This window comes from Clarias gariepinus, chromosome 21, assembly GCF_024256425.1.
Source record: "Clarias gariepinus isolate MV-2021 ecotype Netherlands chromosome 21, CGAR_prim_01v2, whole genome shotgun sequence".
In the NCBI taxonomy this organism is placed as follows: domain Eukaryota; kingdom Metazoa; phylum Chordata; class Actinopteri; order Siluriformes; family Clariidae; genus Clarias; species Clarias gariepinus.
In genome coordinates this window covers 16,684,415-16,707,926 of record NC_071120.1, presented here as the reverse complement: position 1 = coordinate 16,707,926, position 23,512 = coordinate 16,684,415, and the positions used below count along the sequence as shown (strand labels likewise).

Here is a 23,512-nt window from a genome sequence, read left to right as displayed (position 1 = left end):
GTTACATCTATTAAAAAATTACCATGAACAATGAGAACAGAGACATCAAGTTATATCTACATATACCCAAAACAAAATCCTTTCACATTTAAAGATCTTTTTATACATGGAATAAAATATATAACAAACCTGTGCAAGCTGATCACTAAATCAAGTTGACTGGTAAAAAGTGGTTTTAGTAGCCTTAAAATGAGCAGAATAGAATGTGCAGAACAAGAAACAAGGCACCAAGTAAAATTAAAGACGAAAGGAAAGATGTATCTGCCGATGTACAGCATGTGCTGGAGATGGATCACTTGGAGCAATGTTTGGTGGAAGGTGGTCACGAGGATGCGCACTGTTCATATGGAGATTCGTAGATGTCCATGGGGGGGCAGGTGCACACGAGATGCTGGTCACCATAGATGTCATCAATCCTTGAAATTGTGGGCCAGAACTTGGTTTCAGGTCTCACGAAGGGCTACAATAGAACAAAAAATGATAAAATGATAGTTCCAGGTGTATAATGTACAATATATAGATATAAGATACATACCATGGGGAAAGCAGCAGCCTCCCTGGAGTAGGGTCTATCCCATGTGCTTGAGGCAATGCATGCCAGGGAATGAGGAGCCATCTGTGTATAACATAACTTGGATGAATGCACCGTGTTGAGACTAATTGGCTAACCATTGTGTTTTTCAGTGTTTATTTACAGTGCCGTGAAAAAGTATTTCCCCTATTCATTGATTTATTCATATCACTTACCCTGTGTACAGGGTCGAGAAGCCTATCCCAGGAGACTTAAGGCACGAGGAGGGGTATACATTGGTAAATAGGGTGCCAATCCATCACATGGGCAGACATGCATACACACTGAGCAATTTGTGAACACTAGTTAGCCTTATCTGCGTGTCTTTCGACTGTAGGAGGAAACCAGAGTACCCAGGAAAACCCACCAAGCACCAGTATACCACCATGCATCATTTGACAAAAATGCAAAAAATGATATAATAATTAAAAAATCAAGAAGGGGAAAAACTTTTTCACAGCACTGTATTACAGTATAAAGAAAGAAAACACCACAACTCTTCTTTGATTGTGTACCTTTAAAGGGTTAACCCTAGAATCCATCCTGCCTGACTCGATCTCAGCAATTTCCTGACGAATGGCCATAAGGGAGTCACAGAAACGGTCCAGCTCAGCCTTGTCCTCTGACTCAGTGGGTTCAATCATTAGCGTTCCAGACACAGGCCATGACATGGTAGGGGCATGGAAACCTGGGAAATGTTTTGTAAACGAGTACATTGCTAATAATTAATACTTGTACAAAACAGAGAAAAAGCTGTGTTAGCGGTTCTTAACGTTTATAATCCTGTACCATAGTCCTGTAGTCTTTTGGCAATGTCCACTGCCTCGATGTTGGCCGTCTTTTTGAAGGGTCGAACATCCAAAATAAATTCATGTGCGACAAAACCTGTAAAGAAAAGTAAAAAGTACTTAAACAAAACCTCTAATAAACAAAAACAAATAAAGTGTCACTGTTAAAACTCATATTCACCTTTTGAGCCCCTGAACAGAACCTTGTAATGGTTTTCTAGTCTCTTTGCCATGTAGTTTGCGTTGAGGATGGCCACCTCTGTGGCATGCCTTAGACCATTAGCGCCCATCATCTACAAAATGTTACAAACACGTTATTATCTGTTCCACAACAATTTATCCTTATGATCTGATTTTCTTCCTGGATGACAGAGAGCGTCACATTACTTTTATGTAGGCCCAGGAGATGGGCAGGATGGCACTAGAGCCCCAGGGGGCAGCACTGATGGTGCCTAGTGAACTCATGTTGCTACACTGCATGTTCACCACTGGGTGGCTTGGCAGGAATGGGGCGAGGTGCTCCTTCCTGAAACAGAAATTGGCAAAAGTTGCACAAACATCCGGATATGAACTGATAATTGAGTGCAGACAGTTGAACAGGACAAACAAAAAATGTTGGTGTGATCCTCCATTATCACAAAATGTTACTGATATTTTTTCATGTTTATACATTTTAAACATGATTTTGCTTATATAGTGTCCTAGAAATCCAAAATCATAGGGTTAGTGTACAGTGTACAGTATATGTACAGTACATGCTTTATGCATTCACACTATGATGTATTTGAAAAAGGAAAAATAAATCGAAACAATCCTAAAAGTCAAACTTTTGACTTTAAATCAAAGGTTTTTTTTTTTTATGTTCTGTCCTCATTATTCAACTGTGATTAAAGATTTATGGCAGATACCCTGCATCAATTCTAAAGTAACCGAATTCCTATAGTGCCTTCTTTAAACCAGGCCATGACAAAAAGTTATCTCCAAATTTGATCAATTCCAGTTGATTTTAAAATCATTCTTAACCCATTTTCATGTCTGTACATTTCCCTCCTCAACAGTGCAGTAATGCAGATATAAACTCACATGCAATGTTAAACATGACAATACATTTTGGAAAAGTTGAACTTACACGCCGATTGGACCCATACCAGGGCCCCCGCCGCCATGAGGAATACAAAAGGTTTTATGAAGATTCAGGTGAGAAACATCTGATCCGTAGTCTCCCGGCCGGCACAATCCAACCTGGTAGCACCGGACATAAGTAGACATTTTAATGCCAATGTACAGTACCAGTCAAAAGCTTGGATTTATTTTCTACATTCCAGAATAATAATGGAGATTTTCAAACTATGAAATACAGTTTTATAAATATATAGCATTGGGTAATTATGTAATGACAACAACAGTCAGTTGACAAAAGTTCTTTCGAAGTTGAACCTCAAAAATCACCAATTAACAGCACCTCAGATTAGAGCCGTTATGTCGGCTTTACAGAGCATAAGCATCAGACACACCTCAATATCAATTGTTTGAATGAGATTAGTGCATATTTTGGATGCCTTTAGTATTGTTTTACAATTTAGAAAGAGTCAAAATCGGAAGACCATGAAATTAGAAGGCGCGTCCAAACTTGACTAGTGGTGTATATTAGAATCTCAGAGACCCAGTTTTAATGGATATGCTTTTCACCTGTGCGTTCATGTTAGCCCCATCCAGATACACCTGTCCACCATTCCGGTGAATGAGCTCACACACCTCACTGACATTCTCCTCGAACACACCATTAGTTGAGGGATACGTGATCATTATGGCTGCCAGGTTTTCTTTGTGTTTATCAACCTGTAGATGGAAAAGGTGAAAATAAAATCTCACAAGGAAGGCAATCCCATGTTAGAAAGCAAGCACTTGTTATGGAATAGTTTCAGACTTCATAATACTTGTTTTTTATCTGCATAATTTAACCGTTAATATTTCATTTTTGCATTATTTAAACTTGTAACCTTCAAACAGTCTGATAGGTATGTAAGCATACTTTGCATAACATATTTTTATTAGTTTATGTAGCAAAACAATGGCACTGAAATTAATAAATTACCCATTATACTGTATATTAAGCCTTAAATGCACTAAAAAGAAGCACTAAATGCCTATATATTAATATTTTCCCTCCCTGCTTGGGGACGGTGATAGTACAAACAGTGTAGAAGATTCTTATATAACAATAAAATTATGTACCATTGCCTTCAGATGAGCTATATCAATGCTGCCATCTTTGTCCACCTCTACAACCTGCACTTTCATGCCAGCCATTTGAGCACTGGCAGGGTTGGTTCCATGAGCAGACTTAGGAATCAGACAGACCTGAGATTTAAAGAGGTTTAAAAAGCTTAGACATATTTTCAGAGCTGTGTGAACAGCACAGATTTACCACTGACAGATGAACATAAAAATGAACTATAATGCACAGTATACCAGGCTATAATTAAAATGGGCCAGACAGATGAACATAAGCTCTGTTTAAATGGACCCTAATAATCGGAATAATACTTCAATCAGGGGGAAAAGGTGTATGTAATAACCGCACAATCTGAACACACTGACTTGATCAGAAGACATTTTCAATTGGAATAAGAGGGTGGTGTATACATTTTAGGAACTTCTTTGAACCAGTGAAAATTAAGAACAATTGTGTATTTGCAAACAAGTAGGGTTGTGTAAAGGGATCCAGGGGTAGAGCTCAGTGGTTAAGGTTTTGGACTTCTGATTGGAAGGTCCCACGTTCTAACCCCAGCACCAACACAACAGTTGGCACGTTTGGGCTCTTGAGTAAGCCCCTTAATGTATAATGATATATAAATGTAAGTCACTCTGCATAAGGGCGTCTGCTAAATGCCATTAGGGTAAATGTAATGTATAATCTGTTAGTTACAACAGCAGACAAGAACACTCTAGCTTCTTTCCTTTTTTTGTCCAGAGAAACTTACAAGATTGTACTGTGCATAGTGGGAATCAGACCCAAGTTGCCTCTGTCAACTAGGCTTTTATTGTATCAAGCATTTTCCATCAGGCATAATAGCACCAGTTCATATTCTTAGAATGTCTCAAACTGATAGTTTATACAGCTCAAGGCATTCTCAGGCAATTGACTTGAGTCTGGCCACTGAGCTTGATAGTTGATATAACAAAATGTGGAATAAATACATTAAAGTATCATGAAAGTATCTTACACACGACTCCATTTGTTGTAAACTTTTGTTTTGTTTTGTGAGTGTGTATTGTGCTGTTTTGTCTTGTCATTTGTTTTGTTTCTGTACAAATACAATTCTGTAAAACAAATTCCTTCTAAGTGCAAGCGTACTTACTGTAGCAATAAAACTCTTTCTGTTTCTGATTCTGATTAAATCAGGGGGCCCTCACACACTATAACAACAAAGAGCTGATGTCATAGCACTTGGGCCCTAATAAATAACCTATGAAATAAACAAATCATGAAATAATCAAATAATAAATAATTATTAAAAGATTATTCTAATTATTTTTTTTATATTTATTAAAATTATTTTATAGAAAAAATAGTTTTTTATTGAGTTAAAATTTGTTATAAATATGATTTATTACTACATATACTTTTAATAATTTATTAAACAGCATATTTATTTCACATTGTCATATTCCACCCTCCATAACTTTTTGCATGTCAAAAAAACTTGCATTCTGGTTTAAGGCTTAATCTTAACAGCTTATTAGATCAGAGTCCATGTAAACAGTTAAGTTGGAATCCCTAATCAGGACAGTTTCATTTTCATTTAAAAAATATTATCTAGATAACTCCAACAACTGTAACTGTGCCAAAAATGTTATTTTTATAAACTGTGCTAAAATTGGAGGCACACTGCCACCAATAAACTGCCAAGATCACTAGAGTTTTGTAATAGCTGGAATATATATACAGTATATAAGTCTAATTTGTATTATGAAATCAAGCAGAGCTATCGGAGCTTATCATTGCCATCATAAACACAACGTCCTGTAGACTGCAAACATGACTTTCAACTCCAAAAGGACACTGAACCATAGAAACCTTTTTATGCTTCATGATCACTCAACAAAAACTAAACAGTTGATGCCTTAAAGGCCGAAATATTTCACCAAATATAGATTATTTTCATGTAAGTAAAATAATCCCTGTACCTGGAATGCACTGGTTGTTTTGTATAAACCATGGCAGTTTGAACCTTGGCTGTTTCAGGTATAATGTCCAATTTCTTAGACATGATTTCAAGTCAGATGTAAAAAAACAGATTACCAAACAATGAAACAACTGATATAGATTATACAGATTTATCGTAGCATCATTTGCTTGTGTAATGTCATTTTTATCCTTGTCCGGCCATTTATTCAGTTCAGAAGGTTGAAGTTTTGTGACAGTAACAAGGATAATCGATTTGCAGGTCAGACAGTGTCAGCTGAAACAAACGGGCTGTTATGTAATTCCCGTTCTTATCTTTTTCCTCAGTGCGTACCGGTACAAACAGGCATTCTGATCATTCCTAGAAGGACTAAATTTTTTTGTTAGGCTTTTATCTGTTCCCAGCTAATCCTGGGTTATCTTTTCGTTCTGTGCCTTGATCAGTTTATGTGGGTCTTAGTTTAGATTGGTTAATTATTTACTGCGTGTACAGACACTCACACTTCTGTGGGATTCTCCTTTGGAGTTCAGATAGGCTTTGATAGCAGCCAGACCAGCATACTCTCCCTGAGCACCACTGTATGGAAAAGCAACACAAGGTTCAGGCTGGCAGGCAGCAAGTCTGCCTTAACAGATCACAGTTCAAAGTTCTTGGAAAGAACAATGTCTCAATAAGGATAAGGAACATCATGGGTGGGGTGACGACATTGTATTAAGTTTTAATCAGTCTGTGATTGGATTGTCTTAAGATTTACCAAGCATTAACAATTATCATACCACAGTGTTATTTAAGTCCTGAATGAATCTGTTAGTAATGACTTAGTCATTAATTAGTCATTAGTTTTACTTTAGCTAAGACTCCAAATTGACTGACAATGTAGAAGAGGAAAATAAATATATGGAATCCAGTAAAAAAAAAAAAAAAAGTTAACAAATCATTGCAGCAGACGCAGTGTGTACCTGTTTGGTTGAAAGGAGATCTTGTCATATCCTGTGATCTCACAAAGATCCTTTTCCAGTTGTTGAAACAGCTGCTGATAACCTTCTGCCTGGTCCAGCGGCACAAATGGGTGAATGTTAGCAAACTCCCGCCAGGTGATTGGCTGTCAATGAGGGCAAAAAAAACAAAACAAAGTGTTTTCATGAATGAGCTGGCTCAGTGAGGGCCAATAAACTGGAGCGAGCAAAGAAACCGAGAATCGGCTAGCTATTTCGGCCTGCACATTCCGAAGCACGTAGGGTACACAGTCCTGGTGACGGCACAGATTCTTATATTCGAGGCAGACATAACCTTGGCAACGGCACTGGGTCTATCCACGATTGTCCTGCGTAAGCCAAAAAAAAGCATGACTCACCATGAGTTCAGACGAGCTGTTCAGCTTCATTGTGCAGGATCCCTGCATTTAAAGACAGTTTCAATGGGATGGTCACACAGGAATAATGGGACTTAATACGTATTCAAATCAGTCTGTTTGTGACTTACCAAAGGAATCATACTGTGCACAAGAGAAATGTCTTTATTCTCCAGTCTTTTCATATACCGCACTATGTTGGTCTCTGAGTGATAACTGGAAGTGCAAAGCGTAAATAAATTACTTTTGTGCATGAGTGGAAATGCTACTTAACACGCACTGTACTGAACCTCATTGGGAAAACTAGTCTAGCTGGTTCTTCGGTGTGGTAAACAGTATTATTAAGAATATGACTTAACCCATAAACCTATCTAAAGACTGCAGAGTTTTATTATTGGTCATGCTTGGATGTGACCTGTTTTAATTAATCAGCTGTACTGTATATGATTAACTGAGAGAGAAGCACGGCCAGTCAGCTTTGTGGTTTTATGGTTTATAGCCATGTTTTGTCCGTGCCAGTGTGTTTTGCAATCCTTAATGTTCTCTTAAATATCAAACGCAGTAAACATAATAATTAACAGAAAGATTATGCACTTCCTCTCGATTTTCTCGCTTTTCACATATGATGCATTGCGCCAAATAACAGGGGCTTATTAGTGACTGGCTATTCTGCCATAATTTACATTTTCTTACTTTCTTACTGAATTCTAACCAATATTAAATTTGGTTAATTAACTTTAAGAATATTATATGTTGTGGTGTTAAAGCTGAAGCACTCCTCACAAACCTGTTGAACACTGGGTGGGTGAGGAACATGCTGGTCCTCTTGAAAGGACTTACTAGCAGGCCTTTGGTTCTCTCACTCATTTTTTCAGCAATGAGCTCCTGTAACAGAAACCAGCACAAGGAACAGTCTGACGACGTTTTTCACAACAGCAATGTCGGCAAGTTATTTTTTAAAATCTTTTTGGAGTACTTACAGCAGAGGATTCACACCCAAACACCCAGAGCAGGTCATCCAAGTCCCTCTCCGTAATGGTCTCATCCAGAGACACTCCTAGCTGAAACCAATGGCATAAAAATATTTAAAGAATATCTTAAATAGAAAAGCATAAAATTACATAACAATTTGGTGAAAGTACTTATTACATACAGCTGGAAAGAACTCACCATTCCTCCATCATAGATTCGTAGATTGATTTTTCGCTGCGCAGCCTTCTGCAGTACATCTTTGGCAGCAACACCACAGTTAATCTTTAGTGTGTCGAAAAAGATTTCGTTCTGGAGTTTGTGTCCAGCCCTGACAAGTCCTGTGATGGCAGGAACATGACTGATAAGTTACAGTGACATGACCTTTGACTTGTGGTTTAGAAAGCAAATGACTAATGACAGACCTTCAGCCAGAATCAGTGTTGCTTTGTGCGTCCGTTCAGCAATGTGCCTCAGGCCTTGTGGGCCATGGTACAGAGCATACATAGCAGCCATGTTTGCCAAGAGAGCCTGAGGGGACATTAAATATTAAACAGTTGACCTTTTGACTCCTACTGAATTATTTAGTGCACTATAGTAACAGCTCTGCACCTGAGCTGTGCAAATGTTGCTGGTGGCTTTATCTCGGCGGATGTGTTGCTCTCTGGTCTGCAGAGCTAGACGATATACGTCTTTTCCAGCAGCGTCCCTGTGATGAGAAAGATAGAGATGTAACCAAACATACTTTGCACTCACATATGTCTGAAATCGCAAAGACTCAAAAATTTACTGCTGGGGTTTGGGGATTGGTCAATAGACTAGTCTGAGTTCACACCAGGTCATTTAGAAAAAGTTTTTAGGTCATGGTAACCTTTGGGGAGGTGGCACGGTAGCTTAATAGTTAGTAATGTCGCCTTGCACCTCTAGGGTCTTGGTTCGATTCGAAGCCAGGTTCGATTCCCGTCACTGTGTGCATGGAGTTTCCATGTTCTCTCTGCGCTTGGTGGGTTTCCTACGGTATTCCGGATTTCCTCCCACAGTCCCAAGACTTGCAGATTAGACTGATTACCGTTCCATGGTGTGTGAATGAGTGTGTGTATGTGTGTGCCCTGGGATGGTTTGGCACCCTGTCTCGGGACTACCCTGCGTCATGCCCTAAGCGTCCAGGACCCTCTGTATACAGGATGAAGCGGTACAGACAATGAGTGACTGACTGAACCTTTAGGGAATTATTTCTACATACCATATATGGTTAATTGTGGGTGAGACCATATTTAACTAAGCAGTAATGTAGTTGGTATGGGAATGAACAACTGGTAGAGAATAACTTCATAGTCTGTACCTGCCTACCCATCACTGACCAATGTCAAAATTATTGTACATACTGTACAGGAGTTCTAAGTTATGCATGTAAGAATTCAGATCTTTATATGATATTGATTAATGAGGCACCAATTCTTCTTAATGCAAGTCCTAATAATTTTTCTGTTTAGGTGAAAAAATCAATTTAGCTCTGTTAACAGTTTTGACACTAATGCCAAATTATATAACTGAATAAGAAGAGATTAGAAATTACTTTTAGCAACTCACAATTTTGAGTGCATTGTTTTTAAGTAGCGCAAACCAAAATTCAAACAATAAAATTATAAATCACCCATCATGAAGCTCACCTTGTGACTCCGACCATCCTTCCTGGCATCATTCTGACCAAGTTCTCCTTGACTGAGAAGAAGGCAGCATGAGGTCCGCCATAGCAGAGAGGAACTCCAAACCGCTGGGAGCTACCCAGGGCGATGTCCACGCCGAATTCACCAGGCGGCCGCATGATACAAAGTGCCAGCAAATCCGTGGCACAGCAAGCTAGAGCCTTTAATTGAAATGTAATGCAGGTTGAATCAAATTAACAATTGTTATAGAAGAGAGTCAAAGTATCAGTGGAGAAAATGTACAAAAAGACCAAAAAAAATTACAGCATGGTTTGTTTTATATTAAAACCATCTGTAGATTTTACAGCCCTATTGTGCAATACATACCCCACCCTTATGAGCCCGGTCCACAAGTTCCGAGAAGTCTTCCACCCTGCCTTCAGTGTCAGGGTACTGGAAAAGCACCCCACACACATCATTTCCACTTAAGTCCATTTCATGGGGCAACTTCAGTACAGTCTTCACCCCAATGTAGCTACAGTATGAATAACAAATGTCATAAATAAAAAATTTTAAGTACACAAGTTTTTGATTTGAATTCAATAGTTCGTCTCAATCAATGTGACGTACTTGGCTCTCGTCTGCACTACTGCAATGGTCTGTGGGTGACAACGGGGGTCGATGTAGAACACCCTTCTCTTGTTTTGCCTGCAGTCAGAAAAACAGGCAAATCATCCACACAGACTAAAGAAAAAAAACGTTCAGCATTCCTAAAGCATTTAAAGGCTATTATCTCTTTAAGTATTCTAACCTGTGGCAAAGCTGCATGGCCTCAGCAGCAGCAGTGCCTTCGTCTAGGAGGGACGCATTGGCCACTGCCATACCAGTGATGTCACACACCATGGTCTGGTAATTGAGCAGACTCTCCAGACGACCCTGCGCAACTTCCGGCTGGTACGGTGTATACTGGGTCACCCTGTGAAAAGAAAAGTCTTAGACAGGAATATACGATTCCAGAACGGTTCCTAAATTAATATTGTAGCCCTAATATGCAAAGCACCGGGTGTGTAAAAGTGTAGATGTGCGTTTTGGGCGTTTTGCAGTGTAAAAGCTTATGTAAAACTGGCTTGATTGCACAATCAGATCATGAGATCTTAGAAAGGAAGAAAAGTCCTCAGGACATCAAGATCAACATGCTGTTCACAGAACACAGGGGGAATTTAATAAGAGTTAGTATTTTTGCAGCTTGGAATGGCTCCCTAAAACCCATATGGAAAACATCACTCCAACTCAAGTGCCAGATTCTGCATGCAAACTACACTTTTTGCAGGCCTCTGCTAATAAAATCTACTTCTCAGCGTCATATTGAATAACAAGCATAAAAGGAGAAGAACACACCATCCAGAATTTTCCAGAAGATTCCTCTGTATAGCGGGTGGCACTGAGCAGTTGTAATACCCCATTCCAATGTAGGATCGCCAAATCTTGTTCTTGGAAGCAATCTTTTGAAGGGTCTCGAGAATTTCATTCTCACCTGTGAAGAGTCAACATAATCATTTTAACCATAATATTGTAAATAAATAAACACTTTTCTTTTTATTCGACATGCAAAACATATTGGGAAAAACCCAACAACAACGAGTAGGGCTGCACAATTAATCACATAAAAATAAAAATATACCGATTCTCATTCATACACTACGGGCGATTTGGGGCCGCCAATTATCCTACTCCACAGGTCTTTGGACTGTTGGGGGAAAGCAGAGTTCCCAGAGAACCCCACCACGCACGGGGAGAACACACAAACACCATGCGAACCCTGGACCTAGGGGTGCTAATCACTAACACAACATGCTGCCCGATCTTAATATGGACCTGTGCAGTTATTTAATTGCAATTATCACAGGTGATATAGGCTTAATTGGGAATTCAAGTTTAAGTTTATTTTTTGTAGTTGCTAAATAAATACTGGCAACCATCTTCTTAATGAGAGGATTCGTGCCATTATCTTTGGTAACTTAAATAAATCTCATTAAATACAAAAATGGATAATTTAATAGCGACATATCATAATTTAAATTGCATTCACAATATGTCAAAATAATCGACTAATAATTGATCTTTTTTTTCAAATCATGCAGCCCTGACAACAATACCAATGCATTCATGTGAGGAAGCATTTGTTATCATGCTTTGTTAAACATGGGTGATTATCCCACTTGACCCTGCTGGGGCCACAAAGAGCTAACCATAAATATAACGCAACTTGACATTTAAGAAAAATGCATGAATAAGGCCTATGGGACAAGACTTTTTTTTTATACAAAAGGCACTGAAAAAAACTAGTTATGCAGCCATTTATATAAAGTGGTAATGCCTTAGATCTGGTTACACTGGATGTGTTATGGTGTGTAATTATTTAAATAACGACAGTAGGGTTATGTCAGACGTTACTGCCCCAAAGTCTGATATGAATAACTGATATGAATAACTAATGTGTTCAACTTTTTTTTTTTTTTTAATTGACACATCAATATTTGCATGTAATGTTTTGGAACTGGTTATTAAAGCTTTATATTAGTAAAGAGAAGAAGATGGGAATGTGGGCTGGTTCTTGGTGGCTTATTCTGGTTTAATTCCGGTTGCTTGGATGCACCAGAGCATGCTGGAATTCCCACATATTGTGGTGCAGCTTAGTAACACAGCAATTCAGCAGAGCATGGACAATAAGATGAGATAAAGCACACACATTGTCCACACACTCTTGTGCAGCAGAATCTGCTAACCTTGGTTTGTAGTACAAGCCCACGTTAGCTTTGTTTCAACTTGTTTTAACTAAACAGTATCACACTAAACAGCATGCAAATCAGGCTAAATATTCTCATCTCCCCATCTCAGTCCTCTCGCACTGACACACAAATGCTACCAGGTTTCTTCCCAATATAGACAAATTAGGATAATCACATTTTAGCCTCATTTTACTGACCTGGGTTACATATAGCTGTTAGCTACATTGGAGAGAGATAGACAGTATGTGAATAGCCTGCTTCAAATAATTTGACCTGTTCCAATCCTGTACATGAGGATACATCTGCTGCTCATGTGCAAATCTCTTACTGGATTTACAAAGCAGGCTTTGGGCAGTTGAACCAGCAAAATCTAGTATGAAGGCATCCAGAATCCCCCATGGAGCCCTTCAGCATGGATGCTTTATTACTACAATACACACACACAACCACACAAACACACGGAAGTGACATCTGGGTACACACAGACTGGATGCTCACTTAACTTAAAGATGATAATCATGTCCTAAAGTGCTCTTTTACCGTTTCTGAAATGATACAAAGGTCTCCTGTTTAATATGATGATAATCATAATCTTTTAACCTACAGAACACAAAGCACTCTTCTCTACAAGATCGTATATAAAATATTGTACTAAGAAGTCATGGGCATGTACATACAGGGTTTGATGCAAAGTTGCATATGACTAATATGGGTTGTGTTGTGTTGGAAGCAGAAAACTAAGCATTTGTACAGCACGAACCTGAGTGACTAAAACAAGCCGGCAAGCCGGCACACGCTGTGTCATGCTCTGGGCAATGTTCTGCTGGTCTTAACATTCATGAGGAGAATACTTCAAAACCTACAACCTATCTATAAACTCTTATTGCAGAGCAAGTACACCCCTTCATGGCAGCAGAACACCCTGATTGCAGTAGATTCAAAAAGTTTGTGTGTGGGGTTACTTCTCAGCCAAAGGGCCCGGGCTTCACTCACACTTTTGCTATTTTGAACACAGCCATGAACAGAGAATGATACAAAAACATCCTCTAAGAGCAACTTCTCCCAACCATCCAAGAACAGTTTGGTGATGAACAATTAATTTCCCAGCATGATGGAGCATCTTGCCATAAGGCAAAAGTGATAACTAAGTGGTCTGGGGAACAAAACAGACATTTTGGGTCCATGGCCAACAAACTCATGGTCAATCCTCAATGGGTGGATAGACAAACAAACAAACAAACAAACAAACAAAAACACAAATTCTGACAAACTCAATTGATTAGCAAGAATGGGCTGTCATAAGTCGGGATGTGGCCCAGATGTTGTTTGACATGGTGAATTGCAGAGATCTTGAAAAAAGGTCAATACTGCATATATTGACTCTTTGCATAAACTTAATGTAATTAGACTTCAGTATACTATCATAACATCTAACAAAAAAAAAAACATTGAAGCAGTAGGCTTAATATTTGTTTGAATTTTCAAAACCTTTGCCCATGGCTGTACAAGTTAAGAAATGATCACAGGTTAATATCAGGAGCGCGCGCGTTGCGCCACAGTGGAGTGATGGATGTGATGTGATGTAAGGTAAAGCTGACCCTAACCAGCTCAAACTGGCCTGGCGAGCGAGCTTCGAGCGCGAGCTGAACTTTACACTCGACTTGCGATTTCTGAGGGGCGGCAGAAGTTCGTGCTCCTTGCAAAAAACAACTCCAAATATGTGCAAAGGAAGAGCGCGGAGTGGGAAAGGGCCAGGCTGGCTATTGGCACACAGCGAGCGTGCAGCCTACATTCCGCCACACACACACACACACTAACACACACACTGCTTTTTGTTCGGACTAAAAGAATCCCACGTTCACCTTTTCACGCCTCTGACTACATCTGAATACGCAGCACAAAACTTTTTAACATTTTGCATGTTTCGCATTTCCTATGTGCATACCATCTGTGAAAAAAAATCCACAATGCAATCTCATATTATCCCTAACAAATCTAGGATTAAATAACAACAACAACAACAAAAAAAAAAACATGCAGGCTTTTCTGCTTCACTACTGTAATAAAAGAGGTACAACTTACACACTGGATCGTCCATTTTCAGATTCCTTTCCAGACGAATAGATGATGGGATTGTGTTTTCTATGAGCTCTGATATGGTCTAAAAACCAAACAAATGAAACATCATCATGTGCATCACAAACAAACCAAGCTGGAGATAAGATAACTTTACAAAAAACGCACATTTGCAAAACATCTGGAGAAAAAGTGTGCACACACATTATAAGGGTAACTTTAACCCTGGTGTAAATATAATCAAGTTTCTTGCACTTACCCCAACCTGGAGGGTGTTCAGCATCTCTGTCTTCTCTTTGTCCCCAGGTCCAATGTGTCTCTCAGCAAAATCATCATGTCTCGGTAGGATCCTGTCAATCATCCTCGACCCTAACACCGCACAGGTCCTCAGCTCGCGGATATCCTTGGACTCGTGTGAAACTTGTGTTTTTGCGTGTGTTTTCTGGAGAACATTTCTCTTCCCACAGGCGGTTTTGAAGCTCTTGTAGTGCATGCGCGTGCTCACGGCTCTGCCGGTCAGAACAGCCCAGGATCTCGCGCAGCTCTGCATTTTATCTCGAGCTATTAAAAAAAAACTAAAACCCTGAAATTCACACACCCTGTTCCCTGTGACCCGCCGACGCTTTCGCTACTGATGTGGAATTTCTCTTCAAGTGTCTTAAAAGTGTCTGGGTCGTACGCCTTCTCATTATAGAGTGAGCAGCCAATCAGCGAGGAGACGCGGCAATCGCAGCGGCGAGCCCCGAGTCAAAGCCCCGCCCACAAACCGCTCACGTGCGCTTTGCTGAACATCGACATCAGTGTCACTGTGAGCGCGTGCCCAAGTAACGTTAGACTGGTACACTTCATTTATTTATTTATTTGCTCATTCATTGGCGGCAAATAGATTTTTTCCCCTAATAATACATTTGTGACTTTTATACAAATTGAACATGTGTGAATCTGATGTCTGTTTCTTTATACAATTCCCCACCCACCCCCAAAAGGCTATCTTGTACAGGGTTGCAGGGGCCTGGAGGCTATCCCAGGAGACTTTGGGCACAAGCACAACCACAGGGACTCAGACACACACACTATGGGCAACTTAGGAACGCCAGTTAACCTAAACTGCAGAGGCATTGGGCTCAGTAGTAGGTTTCTTACTTGCCATGCAGAAGGCCCTGGTTCAATTTTTAGCCGATGCCCAAACCCGAGCACCTGGATGCCTGGATGCAGTCCCGTTCCCAAGCCTGGATAAAACACGAGGGTTGCATAAGGAAGGGCATTCAACGTAAAACTTGTGGCTGGTTGTGTGTGAATTGGATGGTCCGCTGTGGCGACCATCCTGGTAAAGAACACTCTCTGAAAGACCAACAACAATTAACTTAACCTGCATGTCTTTGTGGGAGGAAACCATCTGGAGGAAACCGAATTACCCATCTTCTGAAGTTCCAAAGTAACTGGCTTTGTGTGAAGAAAGCAAAGTACCTAGAGGAAACCCATTCGGTTTTCTTTGGGTACTCCAGTTTCCTTACACAGTCCAAAAACATGCATGTTAAGCTAATTAACTTTCTCAAAATGTTTGTAGTGTGTGAATGACAATCAGACATAGAGCTGGCAACGCGACCCACATCGGCACATTAAGAGCTTGCTCCAACCCTGGGGATATATTTGTCATTTGTATTTCAATTCAAACGACGAATATATCCCTAGGGTTGGAGCAAGCGCTCAATGTGCTGACGTGCTGATGGACCCAATACAGTACCATACCCAAAATATTTTTGCAACTACCAATCAGGGAAAAAGTACCATTCATGTAGAATTATGAATTAATTAAGAGCACTTCAGTTTTTCCCTTACTCAACTACATCATGAACATGAAAAGATTAATGTCATCCTGATTTTTTTTAGTTTTTTTTTTTGTTGTTACACTTAGGACCACACTGCCTAAAACTGCTGTACTTGGAGGCCTTGAAACATAAGTAATTTGTCATAAAGAATTGCAAAGTATTTTTTGTTTAACTTACAATACTATGCACCTGCTGTCCCTAGATTCTCAAAAGGAGCTGATTAAACCAACCTGCCATAGTTTGATGCTTTCAGTTCCTTAAAAAATTGGACACATAAATAAGTGTCTTAAGTCTATGAGAATCATTTCTTAAACCAACAGATAGTGTGAAAAAGTAAAACTTAGGAGGAGGTGACTGCAACAGCCCAGACAGAGTTTGATTAAACTTTCCTGCTGATCATTTTCCTGTGGGTGATATACAGTACCTGTGGTGAACAAACATCACAAAACTGTATAATCAATGTTTTTGAAAACTTTTTCCTGGTTAGAATAAAGTAAACATGCATACCTATAAAACTATCTCACCAGTACTCAGCTACTATAGGCAATGCTGATTATATATATATATATATATATATATATATATATATATATATATATATATATATATATAATAGCAATTGATTCACAATTAATGCTTGCTCTCTTCCATCACTACGCAGTTCCAAAAACAACAAAAAAACTAATACCTGATTAGAAGCAAATAGGTGGGCCATGGTATAATGTGGCTTGTGGTTGAATGGTTTATCTTATTGTGTAATTTCTTGGCCAATAACACAGCTACGTACATGCTCTGTGGTTTGTGCAACACCCTGATGGCCATGACTTATTGACACGCCAGAACAGACTGTGAAGAATGACAGTTTACCAGGGCTGGAACTTATTCTTTTTGTCCGTACGCTCTCCAGTCACTCCCTCAAATTCAAATTCAAATTCAAATTTTATTTGTCACATACACAAACATACACAGTACGAAATGTAGTGAAATGCATTTTACGGCTGCCATTAACCCTAGAAGAGAATTAAGTTTACAAATAAGAAATAAATATGAATAAAAGAAATACGATAGAAATTAAATAAAAATTAAATTAAACTAGGAAAAATAGAACTAAAAATAAAAATAGAAATGTGCTAGAAAAAAAAAAAACAACTAAAAATAAAAATAGAAATATGATGTGCAAAAAATAGAAATCTACTGTACAAATTGAAATATACTGTGCTGTGTGTGCAAATATGCATAGAATAAAGTGACTTTGTGCAGAGGTTATTAAAGTGTCTTTGTGCACTGGTCCAGGATGTAAACGTAAAACTGTAAAATGTAGTGTAGTTGTGAAGGTAGGTGTGCAAAGTTATTAAAGTGTCTTTGTGCGATGGTCCAGGATGTAAGCGTACGACATGTAGTGTATATATGAAGGAAGGTGAGCATGTAATTGTCCATAGTGTTCCCTGTTTTTGCTCAAGGTTTTGGGGACGCTTATGTCATATGTTATTTAAAAGACTCTGCGTCATTTGATTATTGAGAACCTTTCTATGTTAGCCTAGTTACTCCGGTTTGGAGGTATGTAGTAGATGCCTTTGCACATAAATCCAAACCAGCAGTAATTATACTTTTCCTTTTGTAACTTGGTCTTTAACTCTGTGATACTAGCGCCACCTGCCTAGGACTTAGACAAAAATGTTAATGGACAGCATAAGTCCTCCATATCCACTGATTTCTCTGTTGGATGACTTTTTTTTTTTTAAACATCCAGAAAATAATAACTTAGATTTTGACACATCCCTGTTGAATTAACTGATTTATCCCTACACAGAGGGCAGGATTTCAAACATATACTAAAACACACAGTGTTATAGAAGAGATCAAGCGCATATTCCTGCAGTCCCTCCATTTTCTTCTAAATTACCAGTGTGGTTGCATTTAAAATGCAAAAGACACAAGAAAAAGAACTTTACCATATCATTGTTTTACAATTTACACTGATCAGCCATAACATTACGACCACCTGCCTAATATTGAATAGGTCTACCCTGTTGCCACTATAACAGTGATGCACTGTGTTCTGACATCTTTCTATCACCACCAGCATTAACCTTTTAATCAATTTGATCTACACTAGCACTTTTATTGGATTGCACTACATGGGCCAGCGTTTACTCCCCATGTGTATTGGTGAACCTTGGCCACCCATGACCTTATCGCCAGTTTACAGGTTTTCCTTTTTTGGATTATTTTGGTATGTCCTGATCACCGCAGACCAGCAACAGCTACAGTTTTGCTCTGACCCAGTCATTTAGCCATCACAATATGGCCCTTGTCAATATCACTCTAATCCTTCGGCTTACCCATTTTTTCTGCTTTCAACACATCAACGTCAGAAAAAAAGGTTCACTAGCTGCCTAATATATCCTACCTCTGTAAATGTAAAATGTAGTTACGGTGTGAAGGGCCAAATTGGAATGGCTAGACAACTGGGTCAGAGCCACTCCAAAACTGCAGCTCTTGTGGGATGTTTATGGACTGCAGTGGTCAGGACATACCAAAAGTGATCCAAGGCAGAAAAAACCTGCCAACAGGGTTATGGGTGGCCAAGTCTTACTGATGCACATGAAGTGGAAGGCTGGCCAGTGTAGTCCGATCCAACAGAAGAGCTACAGTAGCTCAAACGGAGAAAAAGGATAATGCAGATTCCAATATAAATGTGTCAGAACACATAGTTCATTACTGTTTTGAAGGTAAAGGGGGACCTACTCAATATTGTGTGGTCATAATGTTATGACTGATCAGTTGATTAATACATTGTTGATGTTACTGGTCAGCAGTTTTGCTTAGTTATTCCCCTTTAAATAAAAATAATAAGGTATTCAACAAAATTGAACAGAAAACATTGTGCACACTAATCAAATAAAATCCAATCCAATTCACTTCAATCCAGTCAATTCAAATCCACTCAACTCTTTTCATTTAAATTTGTATAATATGTTTAGCAGGGGACAATTTCCCAAATCAGCTTTATGGAAGTAACAAAGAATTTAATTTATCTTTTTTTAGAATAAAACTTTGTTAACCATCCCATAATAAGCAAAAAAAAAAAAAAAAAAACAGGTACAAATGTAAGAATTAAACAAGTGTGTACTCATGATAGTGTTGCTGTGTTTTAGAGCATCCGGTTACTAGAAATGGAGACAGGTCTAACTTACTGCACATCTATCTATCCGTGTACGTTTGGAATTTAGATTGCTTTTTTGAAGTGGAAAATATAAATGTTCATGGCTCCATGGTAATCATACTCTCTCCGAGGTGTAAATACTAGACTTCTCAAGAGGAAGCCACAGACAGAGCAAACCACATATCAGGACATATTAAACCTACTAGAATGGAGCTTTTGTGGATGATTTTTATTCATAACCCACAGCTGGCGTATCAGTTGTTTACCATACCATTGGCCTTTTTGTTTTACAGGTTGGCTACACGAGGATATCTCAGTCTTTTTAACAGGTAAGCGTGAATATTTTAATGGCATATACTTATGGTTATTGCAGAAAAAAATATTTAATAGAGTTTGTTTTGGTAAGGCATATCTCTCTGGCGTTGGGAGGATTTATCCTTGCTGTTCTGACTATGGGCCAGTACAGCATGCTGCTGTTTATTGCCAGCATCATATTTGTGATATTGGTGCGATTCCTGGAACCAGTTTGCATTCACTACTGGATATTTGGGCTGCAGATGTGTTGGCAAACATTGTGGCATTTTTATATGCAGTATCAGCAATATTGGCTTCAAGAACCTCCAGATTCCAGGTAAAAAAAAATACACTTTTTCTAATTACAATCAATCAGTCAATCAATCAGTCAATCAATCAGTCAATCAATCAATCAATCTATCTATCTATCTATCTATCTATCTATCTATCTATCTATCTATTCATTCTTAGGCTTGTGTTGGCCTTGTCTGCTTTAATGCTTCTCAGTCAGAGAGTCACGTCAGTATCAATGGATCTCCAGGAAGGAAAAGTCATCAGGCATGTCCAAAAACACAATAAGAGCCAAGCTGTTTCCCTCGTCCCTTTCATAAGCTACACTCTGTACTTTCCTGCCCTTCTTGGAGGACCACTTTGTCCATTTAGCATCTATGTGGACTTTGTAGAGAAGATTGGAGTCAAGCCACCTCCTTCACCTCTTACCATTCTGCCTTGGAAGATGCTGCAGTTTTTACTTCTGCTTCTTCTAAAATTTCTCCTTACAAGCTTTCTGCAATCAAGCATATTCAGTGCAAGTAGCTCTCCGTGTATATTATGGGTCTGGATCTTCTCCCTGGTGCTCCGATTGAACTACTATGTGCACTGGAAAATAAGTGAAAGCGTTAACAACGCAGCAGGACTAGGTTTCACTGGGTACAGTACAGCTGGAGGTGCATTGTGGAATGGGCTTTCTGATGGAAATGCATTTGAGATAGAAACCTTGAGCAATATTTCAGCTTTTGCTCGCCTTTGGAACAGGACAACAGCAGGCTGGTTACGCAGGTTAGTGTTCCAGAGGTGTAGCAGGATGCCGGTGCTCATGACGTTCAGCTTCTCAGCTTTGTGGCACGGCTTGTACCCAGGTCAAGTGGCAGGCTTCCTTGGATGGGCTCTAGCTGTGTTAGGAGACCACAAGCTACGCAAACACCTTTCCCCAAGGCTGACCACAGCTTGGAGGAAAGGCTTGTATACTTGTCTAAGCTGGCTCTACACTCAGGCGGTCATCACTTGTGTGGTGGTAACAACTGAACTCCAAAGTTTGGAGGCACTCAAGCTGTTTTGTACAACGCACATTGCTCTAGTTCCAGTCGCAAGCATTTTAATACTGTTAATTTTATAAGATGGTAACTTACACTTACTTGCCACTTTAATAGAAACAACTGAACAGTCAAAAATGTACCAACAGCATAGCTAAAAAAAATATTATCACATCCAGATCAAATGCTTCATTAATTCTTATATCAGTTATCAAAATAGGAAAAATGTAATCTCAGTGCATTTGATTGTGGCATGGTTGTTGGTGACAGATGGGTGGTTTGAGTTTTTTCAGAAATCTCCTGTAATTTTCATGCACAACAGTAGAATTTACATCTAGTGAATCACAGATCACAGAATGCATGATACATCAAACCTCGAGTTGAAGGGCTGACAACAGCAGAAGACCACAGTGAAACTAAACAGCAGAAGATTGATAAAATAAATAAATAAAATCCACACCTTAACCTCATTAGGTTCCCATTTTTGGCTGACATAAGTTAAACCTGATTTGGTCTTCTGCTGTCGAGATCGATTTGCATAAAGGTTTAAAATTTTGTGCAAGCCGAAATCATATAGTAGATATAAAAAGTGCTCATTTAATTTACTGTAACCTTGTGATATTCTTTTAAAAAGTGGCCAGTGAGTGTATAAAGCTTATGATAACCATATACAATTTCTTGTGTTTTTTTCTCCCTATTTCCTATTCTATTTTAACAACTATATCAAGGCAGTTTATAGTTTGTAATGACTAATATGTGATTGCTGCACTGTGTAGGTGTACATATATGCAAATATTTCTATGTAAGTGCATGTGGATGTTGTAAGTGTATCTTTGAGATCTTTTAAGGAAATAAAAGAAAAAATCCACTTGCGTTAATGTTTTCTTTCTGCACACACACACACACACACACACACACACACACACACACACACACACACACACACACAAAAAAAAATCTATAACTTTTTACCACTTCATTTGTTATGCTGTGTGGAACACAGGATTTCCATTCATCCCCTTAGAGGGAAGAGTCACTGAAAATCAATTAAAAGTTATTCAGAATGATCACATTTAATCTAACATAAAATATTTTTATTCTGATTAATTTGATCTCTTTAAGGATGACCCCACACCCCTCCACAAAGCTTTAGCCTTCATACTTCCCAGCTTTAACCCACCTGAACATGGAGTATGTGGGATGTTTTAGACAGATGTGTTAAACAGCCTCTTCTCCATCATCTAAATGCCAAATAAAGGAATATCTGTAGGATGAGTGTGTTCATCCCTCCTTTTTGATTTCAGAGACTGAAACTGTTCATCATCTTACTAGATAGGAGCAACTCGGATCCTTTAACGGATTCGACTCCTTCTGAATCACTCTCTGAACGGATCCGGCTCACTTGAGTCAGTAGGGATTCTGACAGCATTTTCCTATGGTCCATCCACTAGAGGGCGCTCACCGAATCCCTCGTATCCAATAAATCCTTGGACTCGTGAACACGCTGAGTCACAGATCCGTCTGTTTCACTCCGCGCTACGAATCTGACTGACCCGATAAATCCCACGGTTTAGTTAAATCGGCCAGGACACGTTGTGCATTCTGAGTCTTTTTTGCTTCTGGCCATAAAATGTAAATAACAAAAAATCAAGAATTATAAATGCCAAATATTTATTTTAATGGCAAATGCACATAGAAATGAGTTTAGACAACAACAAATATAATGAATGAATAAAATAATATATTTATCAGTGGTATCTGATTTTTATTTTTAATTTTTATAGGTTAAAAGCGAATAAACTATTTGGCATAGTTAGTTTTTAAAGTTTTAGGTAGCTAGTTTTAAAACAGCCGGGATTTGAACGTGATTTGTGTACATTGAGCTAAAGCATCACACCGTTAGCATTAACATTCTGGTGAAGTTGTGTTGGATGTGATACAAATGCCAGAACCGTTTATCATCCCAGTTGGTCATAATACACATCTACACCACACCAACATGTAACAAATATGTTCAGTGTTAATAAAATCAGATTATAGAGCACTACGTCTAATCACACAATTTTGTAAAAGTGAAACAGCTGCGGCTTATGTCATTGTCATACAGATTCTGCCTGTTTATGCGACGGTCCTCCACTAGGGGCGCTTAACGAGTCCTCAGAATCCACGGAATCCTTGGAATCACGAACAAACACTGAGTCTCCCGGATCAGGTGTTATGCGCTAAAATGCCCGCCCTGCCATGGATTGCCCCCCCCCCTACATAATCGCTATCTAATATTATATTAGAACATAAATTCATAGGTTTATTATTGTCAAATATGATATTACTCATATAATAACCCTAGGCACGTGACAGCCGTCAAGACCACTAATACAAATTCTTGTATAATGTTTATTTTGTGGCACATTTATTTTTCAGGGGTTTGTCATGAGTATGCATATAAATATTTATATATAATAAAAATAAATATTGTTTATAATAAAATTAGACGAAACTAATTTTAAAACAAAAACAATAAAAAGTATAA

At 38.8% G+C, this 23,512-nt stretch overlaps 2 protein-coding genes across 2 annotated transcripts; one reads left to right on the top strand and one right to left on the bottom strand.

Moving 5' to 3' along the window:
- Positions 1-8: 8 nt before the first annotated feature.
- On the bottom strand, positions 9-15,026 carry gldc (glycine dehydrogenase (decarboxylating)). The gene is made up of 25 exons (XM_053481054.1): positions 14,640-15,026; positions 14,387-14,465; positions 10,914-11,049; positions 10,327-10,491; positions 10,146-10,223; positions 9,903-10,050; positions 9,540-9,736; positions 8,482-8,578; positions 8,295-8,400; positions 8,071-8,210; positions 7,881-7,961; positions 7,688-7,785; positions 7,032-7,116; positions 6,904-6,945; positions 6,509-6,651; positions 6,050-6,125; positions 3,595-3,720; positions 3,049-3,198; positions 2,489-2,601; positions 1,747-1,885; positions 1,541-1,652; positions 1,361-1,456; positions 1,087-1,259; positions 536-616; positions 9-460 (listed from the first exon to the last, which is right to left on the bottom strand). The coding sequence occupies exons 1-25, from the start codon at positions 14,928-14,930 to the stop codon at positions 323-325; spliced, it is 3,090 nt and encodes a 1,029-aa protein (XP_053337029.1). The 5' UTR covers positions 14,931-15,026; the 3' UTR covers positions 9-322.
- A 4,556-nt stretch (positions 15,027-19,582) lies between these two features.
- On the top strand, positions 19,583-21,065 carry mboat4 (membrane bound O-acyltransferase domain containing 4). Its single transcript, XM_053480430.1, has 3 exons — positions 19,583-19,704; positions 19,782-20,006; positions 20,141-21,065. Exons 1-3 carry the CDS (start codon positions 19,583-19,585, stop codon positions 21,063-21,065), a joined length of 1,272 nt encoding a protein of 423 aa, XP_053336405.1.
- Positions 21,066-23,512: the final 2,447 nt, after the last annotated feature.

Excerpts from the sequence above, each read along its gene's own strand:
- gldc (XM_053481054.1), bottom strand. The coding sequence starts at position 14,930 with ATGCAGAGCTGCGCGAGATCCTGGGCTGTTCTGACCGGCAGAGCCGTG. Across the intron at positions 3,721-6,049 it reads AAGGAGAATCCCACAGAAGT|GTCTGTCTGATTCCTAAGTC; the intron begins GTGAGTGTCTGT and ends TTTAAATCTCAG. Across the intron at positions 1,260-1,360 it reads CAAAAGACTACAGGACTATG|GTTTCCATGCCCCTACCATG; the intron begins GTACAGGATTAT and ends AACATTTCCCAG.
- mboat4 (XM_053480430.1), top strand. The coding sequence starts at position 19,583 with ATGGAGCTTTTGTGGATGATTTTTATTCATAACCCACAGCTGGCGTAT. Across the intron at positions 19,705-19,781 it reads TATCTCAGTCTTTTTAACAG|GCATATCTCTCTGGCGTTGG; the intron begins GTAAGCGTGAAT and ends TGTTTTGGTAAG. Across the intron at positions 20,007-20,140 it reads CAAGAACCTCCAGATTCCAG|GCTTGTGTTGGCCTTGTCTG; the intron begins GTAAAAAAAAAT and ends ATTCATTCTTAG.